This window comes from Miniopterus schreibersii (genome assembly GCF_964146895.1).
Source record: "Miniopterus schreibersii genome assembly, chromosome: 8".
Classification (NCBI taxonomy): domain Eukaryota; kingdom Metazoa; phylum Chordata; class Mammalia; order Chiroptera; family Miniopteridae; genus Miniopterus; species Miniopterus schreibersii.
Window position 1 is genome coordinate 66,721,873 of NC_138109.1, and position 26,999 is coordinate 66,748,871.

The 26,999-nt window shown below is 41.2% G+C and overlaps 1 protein-coding gene and 1 long non-coding RNA gene across 3 annotated transcripts in view; one reads left to right on the forward strand and one right to left on the reverse strand.

Moving 5' to 3' along the window:
* LOC308561316 overlaps positions 1–18,777 on the forward strand; it is a 110,800-nt gene extending 92,023 nt beyond the window's left edge. The window contains exon 5 of one of the 2 annotated variants that reach the window (XR_013999457.1): positions 17,036–18,304. This is a non-coding gene — a long non-coding RNA (uncharacterized lncRNA). Of the gene's footprint in view, positions 1–17,035 lie in introns of both variants that reach the window. The other variant, XR_013999458.1, reaches the window with a different exon arrangement.
* STMND1 (stathmin domain containing 1) lies at positions 852–26,999 on the reverse strand. Its single transcript, XM_081146212.1, has 5 exons — positions 26,824–26,999; positions 17,006–17,186; positions 12,928–13,079; positions 5,735–5,866; positions 852–5,178 (listed from the first exon to the last, which is right to left on the reverse strand). The coding sequence occupies exons 1-5, from the start codon at positions 26,902–26,904 to the stop codon at positions 4,894–4,896; spliced, it is 831 nt and encodes a 276-aa protein (XP_081002338.1). The 5' UTR covers positions 26,905–26,999; the 3' UTR covers positions 852–4,893.

Genomic DNA, 26,999 nt, shown 5'->3' on the forward strand with positions numbered 1-26,999 from the left:
TGTCTTCCAGACTCATAACTTCCTGAAGGTTGTGGTTTGATTTTAGTTAAAATACTCTGGTGGTTGTTCAAAAGTTTGTTTTAAGAATGAGAAAACCAATTATGTTATTTCAACAAAAAATTAAAGTGATCCTAGAGGCTCTATTTTTAAAATCTCAATCTTTTCTTTTTCTTTTTTTAATATGTCTTTATTGACTTCAGAGAGAGGAAGGGAGAGGGAGAAAGAGAGATAGAAACATCAATGATGAGAGTCACTGATGGGCTGCCTCCTGCACGCCCCTTACTGGAGATTGAGCCCATATCCAAGCATGTGCCCTGACCGGGAATCAAACCTCGATCTCCTGGATCATAGGTTGGTGCTCAATGCTGAGCCACACCAGCAGGGCTCAATCTTTCTTTTCCATTGCAATCAATATAAATCACCTTTCAAAAAAAGAAAAAGAAAGAAAAAAGAAAAAAATGATCAAGAAGAACATTGAAATATATATATTTATATGTATATATATATTTAATGTTGCAGAAATATGGTTGATAGTTCATGGGAGGTACAGCAGGTTCAAACACAAGCTTCATCCCTCGTTGATGCTGGTGCTCTGGGAAAGTGGGAATGCTTAGCGTCTCTGAGCCTCCGTTTTTTATCCCTAGACCTCAGGTGGTTTTGTAAGGAGTAACATACTTAGAGCTTTACAGCAGTTCCCAATATCCAAGTGTCCTACATTTTCATTTTCACTTCCCATCCTTTTAAAGTGGATGGCCTAGCTAAGAAAATACAGTTGTCATTTAGAGTTTGTTACTCCTTAGCATGTTTAATTCTATACATGAACAAAGGTTATCAAGCCAGAGGATAATGTTTACATCCATATTTTAATTCAACAAACCACTATTAATAAATAGGCAAGAGCATAAGACTTCAAGAGAAAGTATTATTTGGATATTTATCAAATTTAGTAATTTAATTTACAACAATTATTATGTTTAAATTTAATGTATTTTGGTCATTTAAATTTTATTATTTACAGTGATCTGAATGATACCCAAATCTTCTCCTAAGTGTGCTAGTACAATCATTTTAGCTACCTTAATATTTTATGAGATTGGCACATACAAGATAATCTTTATAGAAAAACCTCAGGACATATGTAAAACATCATGTTGCTCACATAAGATTTTATATAAATAATATTCTATAAATATTATGGCATATTCTAGTTTATACAGTACTTTTACTTTATTTTGTTGTTGTTGTTGTTGAAAGTATTACAGATGTCCCCTTTTTCCCCCACTGATCCATCCAGCATCCTCCCTTCCCCGCCAGGTCTTCTCCATACTATTGTGTCCAAAGGATGAATTTCAGAGGGGAGATGAGGAGTGGGGAGTGGGGAGAGATTAATGCAAATATACATGACCTACATAGTACTTTTAAACACATTATTTGATTTGGTACATTTCCATGAAGATGGCTATCCCAAATTAACATATAAAGTAATGGAGACACAGAGAACTTACAGGACTTTCTAGGTCGCAGTGTTAAACATAAACTCTGGGCTCTTAATTCTGTTCCATGGTCTGTGTGTCTGTTTACTGCCAATACCATGCTGTAATGGGACTATATCAAACTAAAAACTTCTACGCAGCAAAAGAAAGCACCAACAAAACAAAAAGGCAACCAACGGAAAGGGAGAAGATATTTACAAACAGCAGCTCTGACGAGGGGTTAATATCCAAAATATATAAAGAACTCATACAACCCAACACCAAACAAACAAACAATCCAATTAAAAAATGGGCAGAGGACCTGAACAGACACTTCTCTCAAGAAGGCATACAAATGGCCAACAGATATATGAAAAACGCTCAACTTCACTAGTTAGTAGGGAAATGCAAGTCAAAACTACAATGAGATACCACCTAACACCTGTTAGAATGACTATTATCAACAAGACAGGTAATAACAAGTGTTGGAGAGGTTGTGGAGAAAAAGGAACCCTCCTTCACTGCTGGTGGGAATGTAAACTGGTACAGGCACTATGGAAAACAGTATGGAGGTTCCTCGAAAAATTAAGAATAGAGTTATCACATGACTCAGCAACACCTCTTCTGAGTATCTACCTGAAAAATTTGAAAATATTTATTCATGAAGACATATGCACCCTTATGTTCATTGCAGCATTATTCATGGGGGTCAAGACATGGAAACAACTGAAGTGTCCTTCAATAGGTGCTTGAATAAAGAAGATGTGGTACATGGATACAGTGGAATACTACTCAGCCATAAGAAAGGATGAAGTACTGTCATTGTGGCAACATGGACGGACCCTGAGAAATAAGTCAGACAGAAAATGTTAAGAACCATATGATTTCACTCATATGTGGGATATAAAATTGAAAGCAACAAATGAACAAATAAGAAAAATAAACAAATATTCACAAACAACATTATGGTGGTTACCAGAGGGAAGAGGGTAGGGGATAGTAAAGGGTAAAGGGGTCAAATATATGGTGATGGAAGATGACTTGACTTTGGGTGGTGGGCACACAGTGCAATATACAGATCATATATCATAGAATTGTACACTTGAAACCTATATGATCTTATTAACTAATGTCACTCCAATAAATTTAATTTTAAAGAAAGTAAACTTTGGTTCTTAAAATCTTTGGTTCTAAAATGGGTTTTGAAAGAAGCACCCTCCACCACCACCATCATACTCACTGACTGCAGGAGTCCTAAGTTCAACGGGCTATAGAAACCCAAGGTGTCCATCTGCAATAGCCCAAAGAGAATGTATAAATAGGAGGTACTGAGGGGCCCTCAAGTCAAATTGGCATTCCCCCAGCCACTGATTCCCAGAAAAACAAACCATCTCCTGGTGCTGTCTTTCTGCTTCTGGAAGATGCATGGGTAGATTGATTCACCCACTTAAGAAATATTTACATAGCACTTATGATGTGCCATTTACTTTCTGAGCTATAGAACATGCCGCCATGAACAAGACAGACTCATCTCCTGCCCTGATAGACTTGAAATATCTAGTGGTGAAGATGAAAACATTATCAGGTATTCCACAGAGTGGCAAGTGCAAAGATGAGTAGTCCAGGGTGCTAAAAGGAAACTACGAGAGAGGGGCACCAACTCGGACGGGGGTTGGAGGAAGTGGTCTGAGTGGTCGGAGTGGAGACATAAACAAAAGAAGGCATTAGTCAACTAGAATAGTGAGTAGGAAAGAGGGGACAGAGGGAACAGCATGCGCAAAACCATAGAAGCTAGGGGGCGTGTGATGAGTTTAAGGAACTGGAAGTTTAGTATGGGTGAATTGTGAAAGCTGAGATCCTTACCATCACAAAATGGAGCCTGGACTTTATCTTGACAATGAAAGGCACCAACAAAGAGTTTTAAACAGATGACTGTTGTATAAAGATCAAGGAAACTGTTGAAGTAATCGAGCTGAATGATGACGGGTGGCCTAAACCAGGTAGTGACCGGGGAAAGTATGGAAATGGATGCAAGAGAACCTTAGAATGTAGACTCAGAGACCTGATGACTGATTGGATGTGGGTGGTAAGGGAGAGGGAAGAACTAGAGTATAATTCCAATGGGATGAGGGCCCCCAAGTTCTTCAGCCCAGAATGCCTGCAGGGAAGTAAGGCACTGGGATTAGGACCTCCTCTCTGCTTACCTCCTTCTACTCCTAGACACAATTGGAGTTTTTCTTTTTTGTATGAAGGAAACCATACTTGACTTAGCTCTGAGAATTGCATATTGCTTTCTTAAGCTATATGCATGAAACTGTAATTCAAACAACTTCAAGATATTTCTTTATTCCTTCTCAACACAGAGAATTTTAAAAGATAAATATACAGCACATGAAGCACATAAATCATTAAAATACATGATATAGATTGTGAACCCCGAGAAAGAAGACACCTGCTAAGCAGGCTCCTGGTGGCTAACTGGGCTCAAATTTTAAAAAACAGAGTCTAGCAGCCATTTCTATACAGCGGCCTCTCCTACAAACTGCACTTGAGGGAGAGGCCTGCACTGAACTGCCTGCCTGCACTGTTTCTGCCATCTGAGCCAGCCCTTACAAAAAAGTTCCTGGAATCCTATTTCAATCAATAGGACTGTAGCTCTGACCAACCAGAGTGGCTCTATTCTGACCAATCAAGACAGTGCCTTTTGGACCAATCAAACTGTAAGGATTTGGATTCCTCATTTGCATGAGGACAGACCAATCAGGGACCAGGGGCAGGGACTTCTGTCCATATAAGCAGCTCCTCTCTGGTTCTGAAGGTGTACTTTCCCCTCCTGCTGGAGACTGGGTGTCCCTGGCTGCGGTGTCTGGCCACAGCGCAGTGGGGCAGAGCAGCACCGCAGAAGCAGACTGGGGAGCAGAGCTGTCAGGCTGGGGAGGGGCCTGGCTCCAGGGCTGTCTCACAGCCCTGCTCTATCACCACTGAGCTGTTTCGCACTGAATCAAGTTTCCTTCTTCACTGAACCTCAAACTGGGGATTCCTGTTGGTGTTGAATTGGGACCAACAACCCTCGGTTGACAAGATCCATGCAATTTGTCTTGCCCCTCAGAGGGTGGATCCAGCCAAGGGGCAGGAGCAAAAAGGAAGGGTTTCATCTGGCACAAACACATGAATGGAGCTGGCAGGCACTCACAAAGGCATCTTCACAAAGTTTGAAGCCACAACCAAGGAGAATGCCAATTTTGGATACCGAAGGTAGTCAGGCGGATCTTCCTTTTTTAAAGCACAGTCATTGGCCGTTTAACTCACTCAACCTCTAGTCCACGCAGCCGGGCAGGCAAAGAAAAAGATGAGGCGCACTAAGCCTGTCGTGCCTGGGGGAAGCAGGGGCTTTTTCATGGGGTTCACATCCAGGGGCTCCTTAGAATATGTCCTCCTCTTGGTTGTAGCCCATGTCTGACTCCACAACGTCGATGCCTTCGTAGCTGTGGTCTCTACCATTTGAGGTCACGTCACTTTGGCTCTTCTTCCTTTTCAGTGGCTTTCCCCCCTGCAGGTGCGACGGGCCACCCCGGGCAGAGCTCCCAGGGCTAAGTCCTTTGGCAGGTGGGACCTCAGCGCCACCCCATTCGGCTGAGTCCGGGCGATTGGCGGGGGGCAAAAGGCGGTCACTCCGTAGCCGTCTCCTTGTTTCTTCTTCTCTTGTCTGAAAGGCAGTATTAAGGAGTGAAAGAGAGTCCAAATAATGTTCTCCAAGCTTTCTTTAATATTGCCTGTAGTTAACATTTATGGCTTCTCAAAGTCATTCTTCAGTCATGTAACAAACCCAAGTTGAAGAATGACTGTTGAAGACAGACCCTCCCTCCCCTCCTGGGGCTCCTGGTCGGAAAGCTGGGGACAGCGACAGAAATGAAGGCTGGCAGAGGGACCTGAGGCACTGCGCAGGGGCCTCTCATTCCCGTCCTCCCTCCCCACCCCTCCCCTCCCCTGGCCCCCACTGAACTTTTTCTTTCTTCCTATGAAGAAAACTCCATATTTCGTTCTGAGAACTGGATATCGCCTCCTTTAGGCTATGTGGATGAAACCAACCAATTTCAAGATACTGCCTCCTTCCTTCACCAAGCACATTAAAAAAAAAAATTAAACATACAGCAGGAGAGGCATACAGATCGTGAAAATAACACAGTCCACGCGCTCTGTCTAAAAGCTGCGAAAGGAAAGGCTCAGGGTAGCAGGCGGCCCTGGCCGCCCAGCCCAGGTACCTTCCTGCGCTGCGCCACCGCCTGCATCTTCTCCTCTAGCTCCTCCGCTGTGAAACCCTTTACGTCCTTTCTGATCTTAAGTTTTTTCAGCCTGGCTGGTGGCTTTCTCAGCGGCTTCTCAGTCGTGTTCACCTGGAGGAAGACACTCGTTAAAATGGAGAAACAAATGTAGTCCCTGGCAGAGAAGACAGGCAGAAGGTAAAATCAGCACAGTTTAAAAGGCGAATCCTAAAAATCTAAACCTTACAGTGTCAGACTTAAAAAACAACATGAAAACTGGTAACAACAGGACTGCGGCCTAAAGATCTAATTCCTGGTAACAACAGAACTAATTTCTAAAGAAAATAATTTATTAGATGCCTAGAAGGAAACCAGACTATGATCAAAACACATGAAAGAATGCAAAGGTATGCTGAAACTGGGCGAGCACTCGGAAGAAGAAAAAAAACTTGGGAACAAACATAAGATGGAAAAAGGTGGCGAATGAGTGAAGAATGTGTGATTCAAGGTAAAAAGTTAAACCCAATGATTTTATAATAGGCCACAAGCTACAAATGACTTTCATTTGGGATCGAGATTAGTTTTCAGTACTTCTGGTCTTGTGAAAGAAAGAATTAACGATTACTGGGCAGCAGCTCTGTGCTGGGCTTGTCTGTTGGTACTTTACAAATGTTTACATTCACAGCAGAGAAAACCATCCCATTTCATATGTTTGACAAACCTTTAAACAGTTCAAAGCAGTAACAATGGCTTTCCGATTATAATTTCTAGTCTCAAAAAATGTAAAATTATTGTAAAGCGTTTGTTTTTCACATATTTTTTCTTTTAAAAGTTAGGTTTTTAGCCCAGCCAGCGTGGCTAAGTGGTTGACCATAGACCTATGACCCAGGAGATCAAGGTCTGATTCCCAGTCAGGGCACATGCCCGGGTTTCAGGCACGGTCTCTGGTGGGGGGCGTGCAGGAGGCAGCCGATCAATGACTTTCATCATTGATGTTTCTATCTCTCTTTTTCCCCCTCCCTTCCTCTCTCTGAAATTGATAAAGATATATATTTTTTAAAATAGGTTTTTAAAATAATATACATTATAAAAAATTTAAATGATGCATAAATAATCTCCAAATACTCGGCTTGGCCACGTGGCCCCTGATCATGAACCACAGTCAAGTACATCTGTAATACTTAATCAAACATAATGGGATTATACCACAGACACTGCTCTGCGATTTGCTTTCCCCACTTAATTTAATATGGACATCTTTCTAGCTTACTAAACATGGATTTATTACAACTGGGGGAGATCTTAATGAACTCCAAGGCTTCATTATACAATGAGCTGAATATCGTTCTAGATAATTTCTCTAAAGATGTTTAAAGGCAGAAGAGATATTGATATCCATTATAATATTTAAAAGACTTCTCATCAGACTTCCATACTGTAAGTATTGAGAAAATAAATCAACGAGAGACAATTTAGCACAGCAGGAAAAAGCACCAGAAAGACCTGGGTTTGACTCCTGGCTCAGCCACAGTGTTAAATCCTGTAACACTTGCCTTTCTCATTTGTAAAATAAGTTTAATAATACTTTTTCATGGGATTGTTTTTTTTAAAGGAAGGAGAAGTGGATCGTGGCCACTCAGAAAATGGTACTTAATTACCTTTCATTTGGTGAAAGCAGTGATTTTTTTTCAATGACAGCATATAGAATCATAACCAAGATATAACATTTGTCACAAAAGGGAGGAATGAGAGTTGGAATCGAAGGGGTCAACAGGCAGGGGTCTGGGCTTTAACCCCTGGCATACCACTGATACTCTGTGACCTGAGACAAGGCACCTTTGCTCTTTGTACCCAGTTTTCTCAAATGTAAAAATAGTGAGGGGACTGAGGGTGGCTAAACTTCCTTCCAGCCTTAAGATCTCTGATTCTCAGGAAGCCTTTTAAAGGGAAAATATTTGTTGAAGCTTCAGCTCAGTTACAGCCTTGAGGCAGTTTTATGTGGACTACAAAAAAACTGTGGGATATTTGTCAAAGCAACTCCACTTCCCCTATCATTGTATTATTTTTATGACCATTGGCTTGTAGGCTTCCTATTGGCAAAAGTCACCTGCTGAAAAAGGGGCATATTTGCTATGGAGGTTGAACTAGAGATGCTGTGAAATCAGTATAAAAACAGTTTTGGGGGGAGTTGACGCACAGAGGCTAAAAGAAAATGAAATGGTAGGTAGTCCAGGATCCTATAAAGGAAGCTTCAATTAGGGCTTACATAGGAGACTGAGCCTTGATTAAAAGGATTAGATCCAGAGTTCTGAGATAATTTAGGATTTCTTGTTTGGGTGGACTTTTCCTGTGGCTCTATCCCAAAACAGTGCCTATAAAATCATGTACTTCCTCCTCATTTCAGAAGTTAATCCTACCTGTGCAGCCCACATCCTTTCTTGAGCTTTACATTTAAAAAAAACACACAAAACTTTATTGATTTAAGAGAGAGGAAAGGAGAGGGAGAGAGAGATAGAAACATCAATGATGAGAGTCATTGATAAGCCGCCTCCTGCATGCCCCCGACTGGGGATCGAGCCCACAACCCGGGCATGTGCCCTGACCAGGAATCGAACCCCGATTGCCTGGATCCTAGATCCATGCTCAACAGCTGAGCCACGCCCCACCAGGCTTGAGTTTGACATTTTAAGTGAAAGCATTGAAAGACCTGAGGAAAGATATCTTTATTCTTTACCACTGAATTTTATGAAGTCAGAATTTATCAACTGTTGGCACTTAAAAATGATAACAAGGATGACATTATACTTAGAGAGGTGCTACCAATAGAAACACTTAAAAAACAACAACACTTTAATATCTATAGAGCCCTGGCTGGTGGAACTCATTTGAGCATGGTCCCAGGCACAAAGAGATCGCAGGTTCAATTCTTGGTCAGGGCACATGCCCAGGTTGCAGGCTTGATCCCCAGTAAGGGGCATGCAGGAGGCAGCCAATCACTGTTCCTCTCTCACTGATGTTTCTCTTCCTCTCTCCTTCTCCATTCTCTCTCTCTCTAAAGTCAATAAAAATATATTTTTAAAAAAGCTTATAGAGGTTACTAGTTCCATTATTTCAAGAATACCGCTGGAAGACTGCCATGCCCTAAGATGCTGTGATAAGATTTGGGTCTTTTTTCCAGCCAACCTAACTGTATAATATTACTTCTTCTTTTTTTTTTTTTTTTTAATATTACTTCTTGCATCCACTATGTACTCCTCAGAGCTTCCCTAATTAACTATTGACCTACAGACGAACCTACCCTGGCTATGGCCCCTTACCGGAGTCCTGTGTATAAAATAGGCCCAAGCTTCTGGAGAGGTATCTGTCATTCCTGCCCGGTCACTGTTAGACCTCCTGGGGAAGGTCAGTCTGAGCATTAACTGGCATTATTGGTTTTTACCCAGTGACTTCCTCCTCCTCAACAAACTCCCCATGAGGTTCAGCAAATAATGCTAGAGACTCTGATGCAATGTGGACAAACTCCCTAACTGCACTAAAGGTTACCAGTACAGAAGTTGCTGGAGAAGGGAATAAACTTTGATCAGAGACAGGAGAGTCACTAGAGAATTCAGAGTCTTATGTAGGGAGACTCATGATGCCCTAAGAGACATGGAGAAATAAGTTTGGGAGAAAAGACACCTAAAGTGATTAATACCTATGTGGATAAATGAGAGCCAATCACCTCCCTCTAAAGAGATCCGTCCCAATCCATACACATATTTATATGTGTGTATAAAACCAACTCACATTTATAGTAGAGGGTAGAAGGGGTCAGTGGAGAGAAAAGGGGACATCTGTAATATTTTGAACAATAAATAAAATAAAATAAATTTTAAAAGCCAATTCGCATTTATAATACAGCCACTTACGTCTCTTTAGAATGATTAAAAATATACTGATTCACTTAGTCTGATATTTAGCTTCTTAATATTATATTTCCTACATATCATCATATTCTCTTGAGTGAACATTACATCTATGAGTATGGATATGCCCGAGAGCAGGTTACCCAGAGGGCATCATGAAATTGCTGTAGCCCTTGCCAACCAGCAAATGATAAAAATTAAGGAAAGAAGGAGAAGGGGGGCCCTGTGGGGGCACAGATACTGACTGCCATGACTTCTGGGCAGAGACTGGCTCACAGGGGAGTCCCCGGATTCAGAAGATGAATGAGGGGCCTTCACTTTTCAGCATCCTTTATTCTGCGTCACTCTAAATGATAACCACCTGGCTAGGAAGGGGCCAGATCTGTTTCTAAGTGCTCTTGGATTTAAGTATACTATTGGTCTACATAAGGAGTCTTGTTTTTAAAGTACTCTCATATCTATTACTCTTTTTTCCACATAATAGTTAAAAGGGTGTTTTTCTAAGCAATGAAGAAATCGTGTTTATATGTCTCATTGGGTTTACACATTGCAGTAACTGAAGACATTAACATCCCTTTTGGACTATCCTCTTTTTGTTTTCATTTACTCTGGCTTGTTTTTTTAGCAAATTTTATCATCTGTTTTTCCCCCCTAAAAATATTATTAAATAATAGATAGTCAAAAGTCTTAGCTAATAATATTTCTATTCTTAACTATGGTTCCCCTTTCAGTCCTTCCATTTTCACTCTCATCTTTTCACAGTGGCCTTATAACTTTTCTTAAACTATGCAAGACAGCCGGTGTCTGACACACTTATGTTCTCAGCTACACATGAATTGAAGATTTTAGCGGAGACACTGAGCAATTATACCTCTCCTTTATCTCCATATGCTTCCTGGGTATAATCTTAGTCTTATATCTGATAATACGTTATATTTGCAGGAATATTTTAGAATTCTCTTTCACAGCGAATGGAGGATTTCTCTTTCAAAAGTTTCTACCCTTCCAGCTCTAGGGTGAACTTGAAGGCTTTGTGTAGGTGTTTGTTGAAACTGTGGGGCAGTGGTTCTCAGCCTGGGCTGCCCACGGCAATCACCTGAGAGCTTCCAGCCCCAGCCACTGGTCCCAGGCGCAGCTTTGAAGGCTTCCTAAGTGACTGGAAGGTGCAGCCAGGTTAAGGACCACAGCCCTAGGCAATAAAAGGCACAGCTGTGGATTACTGCAGGCCTGTTGCAAGTCTTAAGTCCCGGCATCTTGGCCCAATTCCAAAGCAAAATCAAAACAACCCCCCTCCCCCCAAAACACAGAAGGCTGTATCATCCTTGCCTGCCTCTGCACTTCTGTCACATTTAAATCCTTGCGAGAACACTCCAGCTATGCTCCTGACGACGACTCCATCTTTATAGAATATGCGAAGAGCCTTCATCTTTGCCTCGCTTAATGATGTTATTGAAGGTCAAGCCCATAATTTTCATTTTTTTTAAAAAGACATCTCTTTCATGATGTAACTCATATTAATTAACCTTGCTGGTGCCCTTGCAAGGTCTGAGTCTGAATTCATCCATCTCTGGCGTTTGAATCACTGGAAAATGTTTTCCTGCTATTCCCGTCGGCATTCACATCAAGGTTCCCCAGCATTTCCCTTAAGAAGGCATCGCTTAGCTACTTAATTTTTCCAGAATCTGGTCTCCTCCATTGCTCTGCTGTCTTTTTCTTTTGACACACTTTCTTTTCATCTGACCCCACCCCCGAGACTCACCTACAGCTAGGGAAAAAAATCTCTCCTCTCTCTTTCTATACTAAAGAGGCATCATTTTTAGCACTTTCAGACAAGGACTCGGAAATGCCTTGTCTCATGCCGCTGTACAAATGTAAATATCATTATGTTGGCATTATCTTGTCCGTCACATGGTCCATTTTCACCTTCCCCTTCCCCCCGATCCTCTTATTATTGGCAGCCTGATAGTATCATTCAGAAGGCTCAGCGATCTCCTCTTTCCCCCCAAGTACCTTCTGCAGGCCTTACTTTCCTTCTTCGAAGAAAATGCCACTTTAGGTTTGATTCACGAGTTCTCAGCATTTCCCAAGCAGAAGAGGAAATTACCTTCATTTACACACTAAGTAACTTGCGCTAGGTGGCAAACTTGATGTAAATAATGCATCTTTCTAGCCCCAGCCAGTTTGGCCCAGTGGTTAGAGCATCGGCCGGCGGACTGAAGGGTCCCGGGTTCCATTCTGGCCAAGGGCACGTACCTCGGTTGCAGGCTTGGTCCCGGCTCTGGACTGAGGCACGTGCAGGAAGCAACCAATCGATGTGCCTCTCTCACATCGATGTTTCTCTCTCTCTCTCTCTCTCTCTCTCTCTCTCTCTCTCCCCCCTTCCACTCTCTCTGAAAAGCAATGGAAAACTATCCTTGAGTGAGGATAACAATAAATAAATAATGCATCTTTTTTTCCCAGCTGACTGTTTTCCCTACAACACAGGAGTCATTGATATAATTTCCAGACTCTGTTTCCACCATTTCTGTCTTTTTTTCTTTCCCATCCATTTTTTCCCCTCAGGCTTTTTTTCTTTGTTATTTCCTCTTTTACCTTCTTTCTTCTACCTGTGCTTTAGGACAACTGGTGCTGGTACATTGGCTTAAAAACAAACACACAAGAAAACAAAACAAAATGACATAACCAACAAAACCTGCTTTCCTCTTCACAGGTTTACAGAGAACTTATTCAAAAATTAACACCTCAAGGCTTTGGTCTTGATCAATAAGTTAAAATCAGAGTAAAGATATTACTCATGCTAAAGAAAATAATGATAGTCAAGATGAGTCAACAAAACAAGTACTAGTAAAACAATTTCTAGAATGATATTCCTCATATTTGACTTTAGAGTGTGTATATAAATGTATAACTGTCTGGTTTAGCTTTGGTATTTAGGCCTGTTTTCTTATTGGATAAGTCAGAGTTCAGTTTTATATTCACGTTTCCCAGTACGTAGGCAATGCTTAACAAAAATTGCCGAAAGAGTGAGGCATGTTATTTGATGGGGCTTACTGCATCACAAATTTAGTAGAACCCAAGATATGTTTTATTGAATTCATTAATCATTAATGATTAGTGCAATTCTGAATCCACAGAGAAGGATGGGGAATTTATGGGGGGAAAACTGGCTTAGATAAATGCTGTCTGTATTGTGACTCCAAGATGCATATGCTGGAAATAACTTGTGATCAATCATATTTCTATTGCTATTTTTAACTATAAGCTAATGTTATTCACAAAATTACTTGCCATGACATCGTATGATTCTCCATTTCTAGATACTTTGCTGTGGCTTTGTATTATTCCTTGAACAATTAATTCCTCCAGGATGTCTGATGACTTTTGTCGCTCTCGATTCTCTAGGGGTTGGGGTTTATGGATTAATCCATTGGTCGATAAGTCTTCCAAGGGAAGGAAAAAAAAGCAAAATTTAAGCTCTAAGATGTTAACAATCAATCAAATGCTAAATGGATGCCATAGAAGTCATGCTACTTAATTAAATCTTATACTCAACACTCTTACCTAAATATCTGTTTCTATTATAAATCTTTGAATCCTTTGAAGTTCAGATTCTTACTGTTCTAACAAGGGATGCACATCAACATAATATACTGTTTACTGAGCAGACCCCATATTAACATAACAAAAAGTCCTTCAGGTGCTAGGTACTATTTTTTGTTGTAACAACACTTGCACACTTGGGTACAACTACATGGGTTCTCCGCACTCATTATGAAGCCAAACCACAGCTGAGAATGAGATGTTCATTGGGTGACTCGAGTTGCAGTTGGTTTCTATGCTTTGTATACAAAGGATAAACAGCGTGATGTTGCCAAGAGACTTCTAGTTCTGCAGCTCTGAGTTTACAATTACGCCATCTGCTAAATCTACACAAGTAAAAATATGCCTCTTTGAAAAAGAGTCTTTGAACCATCTCGGAATTGGAGTCAAGTAATATCAGCTAAATTTTTATTAGTGATTCTAAAAATGCACTGAAACAGTTTATAGGGGAGCCTTTATAAACTGCTCTGAGACACCCCCCCCATTACAAGTCACTCAGTTATGTAAACAAACAAGCAAGCATCCCTTTTTACAACTTCACATTGTAAAATAAAAATGCAAAAGGGAGTCTTCAGAAATGAGCTATCTTCTATTCTGTAATCACCAGGAAGTCTGGGTAGTTGGCAAGTCCATTCCATGGAGTGGATGGAGTCTTTTCATGGAAACTTCTCACCTGGCACTATGTTCAGTACTTTAAATGCTTTATAACATCTGGATCAAACATAAGCTCTGTAAGAGACATATTATTATCCCTATTTTATAAATAAACATACTGATGTGAGAGAGGCTAATTAACTTGCTCAAGGTGACAAAGGTAGGATTTAAACCCAAGTCTGACTTCAACAGCCATGCCCTTCCCCACCTCACTGCCCTCTTCGCGAACATGCCAAGTACACGGCTCCCACTGGTCACGGTTCAGTTTCCCAGGATGTTTCTAGAAAGAATGCCACTGTGGACGCCTGTCACTAACAAAGTACAATTATGTTAACCATTTTCATCCATTCTTTTCTGAATCCACTGAAGTATTTGGGTGGCATTTGCAGCAGCTGACCTATAACAGAAACCCTTGGACTGTGTCAGCCATTTTGACTAATTTTCATAATTTCTTGGGATGTTGAAGAATATTGGGGAAATATTTAAAAATAACATTCTACTTCTTTCTGATTATAAAAGTAATACATGATAAAATTGGAAAATACAGGAAAGAATAAAAACGATATTAAAACTGTCCATTCTCTTACCATTCGGAGATCGCCATTGTTAATATATAAAATGCTATTTTTAGAAAAGCACCACCACACTGAACATAGAGTTTTGTTTCCTATGCAGTGGAACATTTACATTAGCATTTCTCCTGTGGTTAGAAATTCTTCATCAGCATAAGTATAAAAAGTAAAGTCATACAAGAAAACGTGGGTGAATTTTTCTTGGACCTTGGTGTAGGGAAAGGCTTTCTAACAGACTCAAAATCCAGATTCAATAAAAGAAAAGACTGATAAATTTTACTACATTAAAAAAATTTTGCATGGCACCCCCAAAAAACAAAACCCCATAATAAAAGTCAAGTATAGATATCTAGTATAGATATAGATATCAAGTACAGATATCATACTGTACTAAGCAGGGTACAATATAATTTTTGGTATTCTTGCTAAAAATGCATAACCTGGACCTAATCATGAAGAAACACAACCTGAGAACATTCTACAATATAAATGGTCTATACCTCCAAATCTGTCAGGGTTATAAAAGACAAAGAAAAGCTGAGGGATTGTTCCAGATTAAAGGAGACTAAAACCACATGATGACTAAATTAAACTCGTGATTCTGAATTAGCTCTAGAACCAGACATTTACTTACGAAGGACATCTGTAAGAGGGTTAACAAAATCTGAATATGGTCTGTAGATGAGATAATAGTGCTGCATCAACGGTAATTTCCTGATTCAGATCCTTGTACTGGGATTTTGCAAAGAATGTTCTTATTTTTAGGAAATACATGCTGGTGTATTTAGGAGTAAAGTATCTTTACGTCTGTAACTCATTCTCAGAAAACTATACTTGTAGCCCTGGCTGTTTGGCTCAGTGGTTAGAGCGTCGGCCTGCGCACCGATGGCTCCCATGTCGATTCCGGCCAAGGGCACGTCCCTGGGTTGCAGGCTCCATCCCCAGCCTCGGCCGGGCTCGTGTGGGAGGCAACCAGTCGATGCACGGCTCTCTCATAGAGGTCTCTCTCTCCCCCCCAGTCTCTCTGGAAAGCAATGGAAAAAAGTATTCTCCAGTGCGGATTAAAAAATATATATGAGGGGGAGAGAGGGAAGGAGAGATGGAGGGAGGCAGAGGGCGGTGAAAATGCAAACGCGGTACAATGTTAACATTTGGGGAATTTGGGTGAAAGAATACAGACGTTCTTTGTTTTTTGCAACTTTTCTTCAATCTGAAGTTATTCAAAATAAGAAGTTTTTCCCCTATAGGAAATACTTGGGAAGTGTTAGTGTGAAATTTGAAATTTTTAACAAACATAGTCTGTAGATGTGAAGCCCAGGATGCAGAAAGCAGACAGGAAACTGAGTAAAGAGACTATAAAGCTCAGGGCACTAGCTTTATTCGTCTTCATTCTGTGGTAAGAGCTTTCCCAAGACCTAACTGACACTATGTTTTGGAAACATCTGCTTTGGTAGTTGGCTCCCTCCCCAAGCTGGTCTCCTGTAGCACTGTGTCTCCCCCAGCTTGCTTTCAACAGTGCAGGGCTGACTGTGGGGGGCACACCCAGGTCCCTGTCCACCCAACTGTCTCTAGTCTGTTAACACCACAGATACTGAGCATTCACGTTGCAGTGTAGGAGGGATTCCCATCAGCAGAATTTTCAGAGAGAAATAAATATATGCGCTGTTCCAACACAACAGGGAGGGAGGGGCTGGCCGGTGCTGCATCCCTGCCTCCCACCTACTTCTTGGAGGTCACGTCTGCACAAATCAGAAGCGCAAGTCAAGGGCGAATGTGAAATTTGTGATAACCTGAGTGTGCATGGAAGTCCAAGAAAAAGAATCTCATTTATAACCTATCTGTTTTCTAATTCCAACTTGTATCTAGGGAAGAATCTATAGCAATGAAGAATGAAATGAAAGCCTTTTCACCAAATAAAAGAGACTACTTTTCCTTGAGGCCTGTTCAATTTGTTTCAAAGGCTGATAAAATATAAATAAGAGCTCTCATATCGACACCAGGGGGTAACTGAAGGAAAGCGAAAACACACCATAAGAAAAACATTTAGAAACAAACAGTTTCAAAGGGCACACTAGGTCGCAATTACTTCTTTATGTTCTGAAAGATTCTTTCATTGTATATTTGCTGATACTTTGGATGGGGAGAGAGAGGGGAAAGAGTTGATGCAGGTTTTATATATTTTTTCACATGTAGAATTTTCCCTTGAAAAAATGTTAACGTAGTGGGAGTTTAAAGAAATTTAACCAAAGCCTATGTAGCTTCTATTCCTAAGGCCTATTACCAACCACCAATAAGGCTCTTGGTTAAGGGGGGAAAAAGATGGTTTAATTACTTCATGACCAGAAGACTAATGGTTAGCATTATTTACTAACATAATGAAGACTAAAGGCTAGATTCTAATGTCTTAGAGAGAGGGACCCTGACATTTAGAGCATTCCCTGGCCCACAAAGCTCTGACAAAGGGGCCACCAAACACACATTATGAAGTATATTTACAGAAACAGTATTTTATTGAGATTAACATGAATGGGGGGTTTTACCTAAATTTATTCTTCTGTTTCTTCCGCTAGGAGATGGAGAACTTTCTGGAATGGTTCCGGGTAAGCTTTCCAACTGGACCTGCTTTTCCAGGCCTTCAGAGCTGCCCACAGTGTCCTTGCGCAGAGCAGCCTCAACCTGGGGTCTGCAATTGTCCCCGGAATGAGCCACACCCACATCAGTCTGTGAAAAGGGGAAAAGGGAATCATTTGGTAAGAATCAAGATTTCTTAGAAAATGGTTTCTTGGAAAATTAAACCAATGTTGCAAGACTTGCTTTGTGAATGTTTAGCTAACTAGTGTCTGTGGTAGGCTGAAGGGTACCCAGCGACCTACAGTGCTGCCTTACATGGCAGAAGGGACTTTGCAGAGGTGATTAAGTTGAAGACCTTGAGATGGCAAGATTATCCTGGACTGTCCAGGTGGACCCAAAATGTAATCACCAGGGTCCTTATAAGAGGAAAGCAGGAGATTTGACTATGGAGGAGAAGGTGATGTGACGATGGAAGCAGAGAACACTCTAGAAGATGCTGTAGTCCTGGCAATGAGGATCGGGAGGGGACACTAGCCAAGGAATGTAAGGAATGCAGCCCTGGCCGCTGGAAGAAGCAAGGAAAAGTACTGTCCTCAGAGCCTCTGAAAGAAACCAGCCCTGCCGACCTCTTGACTTTAGCCCAGTGGAACTGATTTTGTACTTCTGACCTCTGGTACTATGAGAATAAAATTATGTTGTTTTAAGCCATTACATTTATGATAATTTGTTATAGCAGTAATAGAAAACTAATATACAGTTGACCCTTGAACAACAGGGTTTGAACTGTGTGGATCCACTTATGCACAGAATTTTTTCAATAAATACAGTCAGCCCTCTCTGTATCCGCAGGTTTCGCATTTGCGGATTCAACCAACCATGGACAGAAAACAGCATTTTCAGTTTGAGGTTGGGATGTGCAGATTTGGAAAGCTGGCTTTAGGCACTGTTCTGCAGCATTTTATATGAGGGACTTGAGCATCCTCAGATTTTAGTATCTGTGAAGGCCGGGGTTGGACATTGTCCTGGAACCAACCCCTCATGGATACCGAGGGATGACTATAATCAAGTTTTGAGGGAGTTAAAAATTATACACAGATTTTCAACTACTGGGGCATTGGCTCCCCCCACCCCTTGCATTGTTCAAGGCTCAACTGTAATATCTAATATTAATCTATCAGGTACAAGCTGTTAATGCTGAGCATTCTGAAAGATACAAAAGTTAACAAGTTCATAAGCATTAAATGTGAAAATTAAAGATAGTGCTGTGTAAAAAAAATTTTTTAATGAAAATAGCTTCATTATTTTTGCTCATTAAAAAAGCAATACAGCCCTAGCCAGTTTGCTCAGTGGTTAGAGCGCCTGCCCACGGACTGAATGGTCCTGGGTTTAATTCTGGCCAAGGGCGCATACCTTGGTTGCAGGCTCGATCCCCGGCCCTGGGCGAGGTGCGTGCGGGAAGCAATTAATCGATGTGTCTCTCTCACATCGGTGTTTCTCTCTCTCTCTCGCTCCCTTCCACTATCTCTGAAAAGCAATGGAAAAAATATCTTCGGTGAGAATAAATAAAAAAAACTGGCTGGGTAGCTCAGTTGGTTGTAGTGTCATCCCGACACACCAAGGTTGCTGGTCCCATCCCCGGTCAGGGCACATACAAGAATCAACCAATGAATGCATAAATAAGTGGAACAACAAATCTATGTTTCTCTTTCTCCACCCCCCTTTCTGTCTCTAAAAATCAATCAATAAATAAAAACTTTTAAAATAAAAAAGTAATACATAGTTGTAAAAGTAATTAATATTTAATGGTGGAGAGTAGTCATTTATCTGATGGCACTGTAGTACATTATGTAACTATATCACAATTTATTTAACCAAATCCTACTGAAGGATACCTAGGTTGCTTCTAACTTATCAATACAACCAACAGTGCTGGCATAATATCGCATCAGCCTGAATTCACCTGATCATTCCATGAGGATCAACTCCTAGATGTGGACATGCCGGATCAAAGGATATGCATGTTTTATATCAGCATGTGTCTCCAGAGGGCCCTCTGTAAATCCTGCACTGACTTACAGTCCCACCTTCTCCCTTTAAGGATGTCGATTTCTTCATACCACAGTTCCACTGCTTGTAAATAGGCCAAGGCACAATATGAAAAGGGGCTAAATGTGACTTAGTAAACCACCGGTTCCCAAGTGCTGGTTGGTGTCCTGTGTTTCATAGTTCTACAGCCAAGGAAGGAAAGTAAGGAAAATGCTCAATTGATTCAACTTAAAGAACTGACATCTATTTTTAGAAGAGGTATATTTTAAATACTAAATATGTTCAGGAAAACTTTTCTTGTATCTCTGGTAACACCACGTCCCCTCTACTTTCATTGCTTGGTTTGCAACTTTCCCACTTCTCATTGGATAGAAGTGTCTAGATGTTATCAGCCAACCTCTTATCTAAGACACATACCAGAGGAAGTCTCGTCAGTGTCCTCAGAAGAGATAAGAATATAAGCATCTTCTACAGAATATTGTCTTCTGGCTATTCTTCTTTATGTCTATGATTTTACTCTTTGAGCCAAGGGGTGCTCTTCTCTCTGAGTCTTTGAAAGGCCTCAGGACTCCACCCTCCGCCTCCTGTCCTCTGTAGCACAGCCCTTGTGTTATACTGACACGAGTTTGCATCTTTCTGGGTGTAGCGAAAGGTGTTAAAGAGGAAAATGCTTGAATTGGGTCTTAATGAATTTCCAGTGAGCAAGAGGAAAGGTCATTTTAGACAGAAGAAAAAGTACACACAAAGACAGGGTATAAAACAACATTGTGTGTCCACCGCAGCAGAAACAGACTGAAGTAGAAAGTGGTAGGTGCTGAGATGGGGACGGGAAATCTTTTGTGACAAGCAGAAGAGTTTGATTTCATTTTGAATGCAACAGTAATTCTTTGTAGGACTGTCATACATGAAAGTAAAATAAACGCTCAGTTGTTTTTTGTTTGTTTTTTTTAGAAAGATCACTCTTGAGTTAGTGCAATGACAAGAACTGAAGGAAGAAACAAAACAGGGCAGCCAGTTATAATTATTATTATCCAAGTGAGATTTGATTAAATACCAGTTAAGACAGAATCAGAAAAAATGGGGAAAAGAGGGGGGCCCAGAAATATTAGAAAGGTAGGTAACAGACCTCGAAGAGCTTCAGTCTGAAGGAGGGAGATCTCTTTTGGCTCTAAATTAAGACTCTAGGAACTAAAGAGAAAATATCCCTTTATAAAACGAAAAGTAAATAAAAAGTAGGACCCTGGCATAAAACTTGATATTTTTACAATAAAAATCAGACAAATTTTTTAAACTTAGGGACATCTGACCACTTTCTAGAAGCATTCCAACATTTGAAGCCTTTCAGAGACTAAGTAGAAGTCACAATAGCTAGGTTGTGGTGGCCCCATCACCCTCAGGTTCTCAGAGTTCAATGAGGGATTCTCGAAGGTTGGTAGGGGGACTCGAATAGCTCCTTCCCACCGTGTTTACATACGTGATCACTCCAGCTAAGCCAACATCAGTTTATTGTCTTGAAGATTAATTACTTTTGTGGCTCAGGACTGCATGGGAAGATAGAAAAAAATCAACCGACTGAACAAACAAAGTAAGCAAACAAAAACTCTACAGATCTGAAATATGAATGGGCACAGAGAGAAAGCCTGAGAGCAAATATGTACTCTTCTCTTTCTCCATCTGTCTTTCTGCACAGACGCAGTGACTGCTGTGCAGTCTCTGTAGAGTAAGTCCACTCAGGAAAAGTCTTTACAGATAACTCATTAGATGTTATTATATAATAATAATCATTATATCAGACAGGGTCTCCTTTCCTTTGCTATGCATAACATACGGGGTGGGGCAAAAGTAGGTTGATAGTCATGAGTATGAGAAACAGAATTTATCCTTATAATATTAGTTATTAATTATTGTGTTATTTTCCATACAAACAAGTGTCAACCTACTTTGCCCCACCCTGTATGTTTGTTTTGCTTCTTACTGTTCCACATAACAAAGGCAAAGGAGAGCCTATCTGATGCTTATCTTTCAGAGGCTCACGTTTCCTTCTGAAGTTCGAGGCTGTTGGGCATTCTTTCCCCTCTTCCCAAATAAACTATTAAAAACCAGGCTCTGCAGTGAGCGTGTTACCTACTGGACAAGAACTGGGAAGGCCCAAAGCGGGGCTGCCTCGGGTGGGCCTGTAGTGTGGGTTCCTGACTTCATGCAGGAAAGATTTCACAAAACAAGTCCAGGTGATTTTGAGAGGACATTTGTTAAAGCTGGGGACAGTGAAACAAGGAAGGGCTTAGGAAAAAGAAGAAGCAATAGGAGAGAGCCTAGGCGGAGCTGCTTTGGCTGCCTGGAAAGTCTGAGAAAAGGGGGCCTTCCAGACAGGTTCAGGGGGTTAGCCCAGGATGAGCCGCTGCTGCCCATTGCTCCCCGGGTTGCGAGTCTGGTGGTGTCCCTTAGAGTGTGGGAGATGAGCGCCTGTGGGGGACGAAGGGGAAGGGAAAGGCCCCGACGTATTCCCAGGAGGGAGAATGTGCCCTGGGCCAAAGAGTTTTAAAGGCTGGGAGTTTAGGGAAGGTCTTTGGGAAGGATCTCTATAGAATATTCATCAGCTTTACGTTGATGCGCCAAAGTGAGATTTATTCTCTTAATTTCATCTGTCCTTGGGTGTGGCTGACATCAATGGCAGTAATTGGATTTCTGCTATCTATCTGCCTGAGTAGGATGATTTAAGGCTCCAGGGATGGGGAACCTTGTTTCTGCCAAAGGCCATTTGGATATTTATAACACCATTCGAGGGCCATACAGAATTATCAACTTGAAAATTAGCCTGCTATATTTGGTCAAATATTTAGTTAAGTCACTCCTAATGTGACGGCTGGAACCACTTCTCTTTGGTGAGGCCTTGGCAGGGCCAGATCAAATGATTTTGGGGGCCATATGCAGCCCGCTTGCCAGATGTTCCCCATCCCTGTTTAAGCTATTTACCCTTTGGTTAGGGTGAAGTATAGGATTTTGTGGTTTATTAGATGGCTGTAAACTGCTGGGCCCTTTAACTATCTATTTCCCTATTCCACTTGTCCGGGGTTACTATCCTGTCTCAATAGTCATTTCACAAGTTCATTTTGTTTTGCAGATTTATCTCTGATTGAACCTAGTGAAGCACTAAGGAACATTGAAATTAATTTCGCCCTTCCACATTTTCCAGGGGAGATCTTGAAAAATTTAACTTATTTAACAATAAACAAAATGCCCACATTGGAGCTGAGAGCAAATCTGAATATTTTCAGTCTAAAAGGTGTCTTTTCACAAACATATTCTGTCAACTACAAATTGGAATAGATTTATAAATGCCAGAACCCTGACTAACCTCCAATTGTTTCATGGAGGCCACTAATCCAAGCCTTAGCAAGGAGCTTTACCCATGTATGCTTATTTAGATACAAGCTGCCTTCAAGCTCTGCTAGTGGCCAAAACTTAAATTGTAGCAGATGAAACACAATCTTTCTGCATAAAATAACACATACCAGCCTTCAGTTTCCAGAACAGAAATTTAAGATTTTTCTCTTTTGAAAACTAAGAATATCTTTCAAATATCTTATCTGTGCAACACATTCTGGAAATTTTAACCCAATTTCATAATTTAGACTTGGGAGTAGACATAGTTCAAAGACCAGAGATATTTACAAATTAATTAGATATATGCCTCTTGGGGAGATGTCAAAACAGTTTTCTTGGTCTGTCCATGCATGCAGAGTTTATATTTTTACACCAATGAGAAGTCTATCTGCACTGACACTGGGGGAGGGAGGAGGGAGGTCAGGGGGAGGTTTTATGTTTTCCTTGAGATAAAGTTGTAGCAGAAGCACAAACTCAACATGTTTCTACATTTTGTATTAATTATATTTTATACTTCATTGTCTTGGAGATAAAAATTTGATCAATTTTAGACAAAACTGAAAAGCTGGAAATTCCAAGCTAACAGCTATGCATAAGAATCATCAGCATTCCAAAAAAGGTATTGATTTTAACTATAGACAAGATTTTGTTTTGTTTTGTTTTGTTTTGTTTTGTTTGGTCTGCAAGTAAAGCTTTTGGGAAACAAATTTTTCAAACAGCTTGGAGGGAGTCATTTGTCAAGGCTCCCTGGAGCTTAAATCTTCTAAAACCTAATTACTGGCAGATATATCCAATAAATATATTTGTCCACAGATATATAGAAAGAGTTTATTCTTCAAAAAAAATTTTTTTTTTATACTTCTAATGAATGATATAACAAGTTACAGCTCTCCCAAAAACAGTCAGAAATATGCTCTTCTAAAAATTGGACTTTAAGAAGTATTTAGTCCCTTTAACTGACAATAAATGAACATTTTCATGTCAAATATTAGAGGAAAACTATGAGGGATCCTTGGAGATCATCTGTTCCAGTATAGCCTGTCCCCTTCTACGTACAGCAAGAAACTCTGAGTTGATCATATGGAAGGAGATTCCCCAATGAAGTTTCCCATTGGTTCTTATTTTATTGCAGCGACTTCTCACCACTTTAGACTCTGCTAAGGTGAAGAGAAAGTCTGCGGGCAGGTCTCAAGAAGTTTGATTCAGAATATTTTAAAGTTGTGCCACCAAGAAACATAAATATTTCATGCAAGCAAACATGTTTATCTAATTTTAAAGACACTGCTGAACTCCTGAACTCTCAGCTCTGTGACTTTATGAAGGTAGCGCAAGCAGTACTGTTTTGATTGCTAGTGTTTAATTAATAATCATACCTTTCCCAGATCTGATTTCCAAAGTTGACTCTGAGTCTATTTTCAGGTTATTTTATTTAAAAAATCTTTCCCCATCAGCATTTATTTCCCTTACCACCACTTCCACCCCCGCAATCACCACACTGTTGCTTACGACCTTGAGTTCTCTCTCCGCTTTTAAATGTTGGATTTCCTCCTTGCTGACTGTCATTAGTCTGGTTACACCACTAGGAGACAGGCAGACACTATGGAATGAGAGGAACTGGGAAGGACATGCAGTCACTCAAGAAATATTCATGAGTGCCTGATCTGCGTCAGGAGCTGAAGTAAGCACTGGAGATAAAAAGATAAAACGCAGTTCCTGGCCTCAAGCAGGTAATAGCTCAGGATGGAGAGCAAACATGGAAACAAGCACAATAAAATGTAAACCGTGTCATGAGAAAGCATAAGGTCAACTCTGTCAGCATGGTGGCAGGGAAAATGGGGAAGAATGTTCTTGAGGCAACTTGAAAGACAGGTATGTACTTGCATGTGGCCCAAGAAAAAGGAAAGTCTGAAAGGAGAGAAAACAGTGCGTGCAAAGGCATGGAGGCAGAAACAATGGGTTTGGGGAACAGTGAGTAGTAAGGTGTGACTAGAATATGAGTGTGGAGAATTTGACACAGGTCAGCTGGAGGGTGGCTAGGAAGGCATGCTAAGGGTTTAGGATTTGATCTTACATAAATAACTGTAATAATAATAATTGTAATAACTAATATTAAGCACCTTTTCTGTGCCAGGCATTGGATTCAGCACTTTACATGAATTGAATTCACTTAATCTTCACAACAATTTTATAAAATCACTATTATTAATTATTCTCATTTCACAGATAAGGGAACTGAGGCACAGGGAGGTTAAATACTTGACCAAAATCACACAAGTTGTGAATCCAGAAATCCAACCTAGGTAGTCACATTCTTGATCACTGGTTTGTGGGCCTAACTAATGGGCTGGTAACTTTTTTTAGCAGAGGATGGTATTATCAGATTTTATTTTACAACGATCACTGAAGGTCATGTGGAAGACTGAAGATGGAGGGCAGGTGGGGCTGGCTAGTGGAGGAAGAATCTGGAGAGACCAGTTTGGAAATTGTTCAAAAATCCAAGCAAGAGACAATGACTATCTCACCCAAGAAATTCACAAAGAAACCCAGAAACCTTACAAGGCCTTGGGGAAGCTTGGCCCAGGGGGACCTAGTATATTTGACAGAGAACTGGCTTTTTAGCATGCCTTCTAGCTCTATATAAAAAATATTTTCAATTAAAAACCATATAATGGAATAAATGACAATGGCCAGAAAAGAAACATGAATACTGAAAATTTCTTCTATTGAAGTATTATATGTAATCATGCCAATAAAATAAAAAGTTAAAGCCTTTGTACAAAAAAAAAAGGGAAAACAAAACAAATTAATACTTTAAATTATATTAATATATTTTTTGGAAAAAGAGAAAAAAGTATTCCCTTAAATAGGGATATAGCCCAAAATGATTCTGAGAAATAACAAAGATGACCAAATTGTTCCCAAGAAGCCCATGAATCTAAGAGGCAGAAGAAGCTTAAACAAACGTTTGTCTGGGTTCAGTACTGCAGGATAAATAGAGTTCATCAGGAGAACTGGAAATGGGGACAGGGAAGGGCATTCCAGGAAGAAGGAATGGCATGGGCAAAGAGCTGCAGGGTGATGAGGCCTGGAAGAAGTGAGCACTGCATCTTGGCTTGGCAGACAGGAAAGTCCGCAAGGGAGAAGGACTGGACAGAGAGGATGCCATTAGAGAGATTAGTGGGACCACATATCAAGGGTTGTGCACACTCTAAAAATTTTTTTCTTAGGAAGATGGGTGGCAGTGTGGGAGGTAGACTGGTTTGGATGGTGACAGGAGAGGCAGAAAGACCCGGGAAGAGGTAATTTGGCCCTAAATGCAGACTCTGGAAGTTGAGGTGGAAAGCAGATGTTTTCTGATCTCCTCCAAGGCAGCAGGTACTAAGCCTGAGTCTCAGCCTTTAGTAGACCCTGGTTTGTTTTTTTGACTCCAAGAGCCCAGTAGATGTGCCTCATACAGAGTAGGCCCTGTAACTGGCACTGAATAATGTCGTGCACATTGCCTGTGGATAGAAAGTGTGTGCTCTTTAAATTGTACTTCCAAAAATGCCCTTTAGGAAAGGTGACAGTATGGGCTTAGATCAGACTGTCTGGGCAAATTTATTACTAGTGTTCTTGAAAGGATTCTGCTTTCCATGATAAAGTATTTGCTAACATCTTCTGGTAACTCCTCTCAAGGGGGCCCTTGTGGGTTCCTAGTTCAGCTGGTGGGATCTTGATGGTGCTGAGGATGGGAAGAAATCATGGCCCTCATTTCTGTCTGGATCAAACCCATCCCTCCATTCCCCACCCTGGAAAAAATTCCCCTTCATGTCTCCAGAAGAATTAAGGGGAATGCAATCCTGAGGGAGAGTCTAAAGAATATTGGAAGGAGACTTTTGAAGATTTAGAGTGTATCTCCAGCTCTGCCCTCCAAACAAGCTGCGCAGCCTTGGTCAAGTTGTCCACCTCTCTGGGTCTCAAGAGGCTAGCAAGATCTCTTCCAGCTCTAAGTAATTCCCAAAGGGCCCACTTTCTGGAAGCCAATAATTTATGGCAGCTCCCAGGCGCTCCCACCTGCCAGAGCGTCACCTCCAGCCCCAGCTCTGTGCAGAACGCACCACGCACCCCATTATCCCAGCCTCTGCCTCTGCCCTGGGGTGTCATCACCGTCCCTAGCTCTTGAAACAGGAGACTCTCAAAGCCTGTCCTACAGCAGCAGGAATCCCGGCTAAGACGGCAGTGAAACACTGGCCTCCTAAAGTTGGTCCCAACCCACCCAGCCCACTGCCCATCCACTGTGAGCCGCGGCAGACCCTGCTCCAGCCCGCTTCAGCCTCCCCCAGGCTTGGCAAAGTTCACGCCTGTTTGTCTGTTTTACCTTGAATCCCTCTTCCCAGCCCTTCCTGGGAGCGGCGACGGATCTCTGTTCCTCAGCAAGCTGGGAAGGTCCACAGCCCATGCTGTGCGCCGCGCTGCTCCGTGCGCCCCGCCCGCTCCTCGCGGGTCCCCGCGCCCCGGTCCCCGCGCCCTGCGCCTGGGCGCCTGCACCTGCGT

Bases quoted from the DNA above. Each gene is read 5' to 3' on its own strand.
- STMND1 (XM_081146212.1), bottom strand. From the start codon at position 26,904: ATGGGCTGTGGACCTTCCCAGCTTGCTGAGGAACAGAGATCCGTCGCC. The intron at 5,867-12,927 runs GCAAGTAATTTT...GTCTTCCTCCAG, and splicing joins GAGAATCATACGATGTCATG to GTGAACACGACTGAGAAGCC. The intron at 5,179-5,734 runs GTACCTGGGCTG...ACTGCCTTTCAG, and splicing joins CGGTGGCGCAGCGCAGGAAG to ACAAGAGAAGAAGAAACAAG.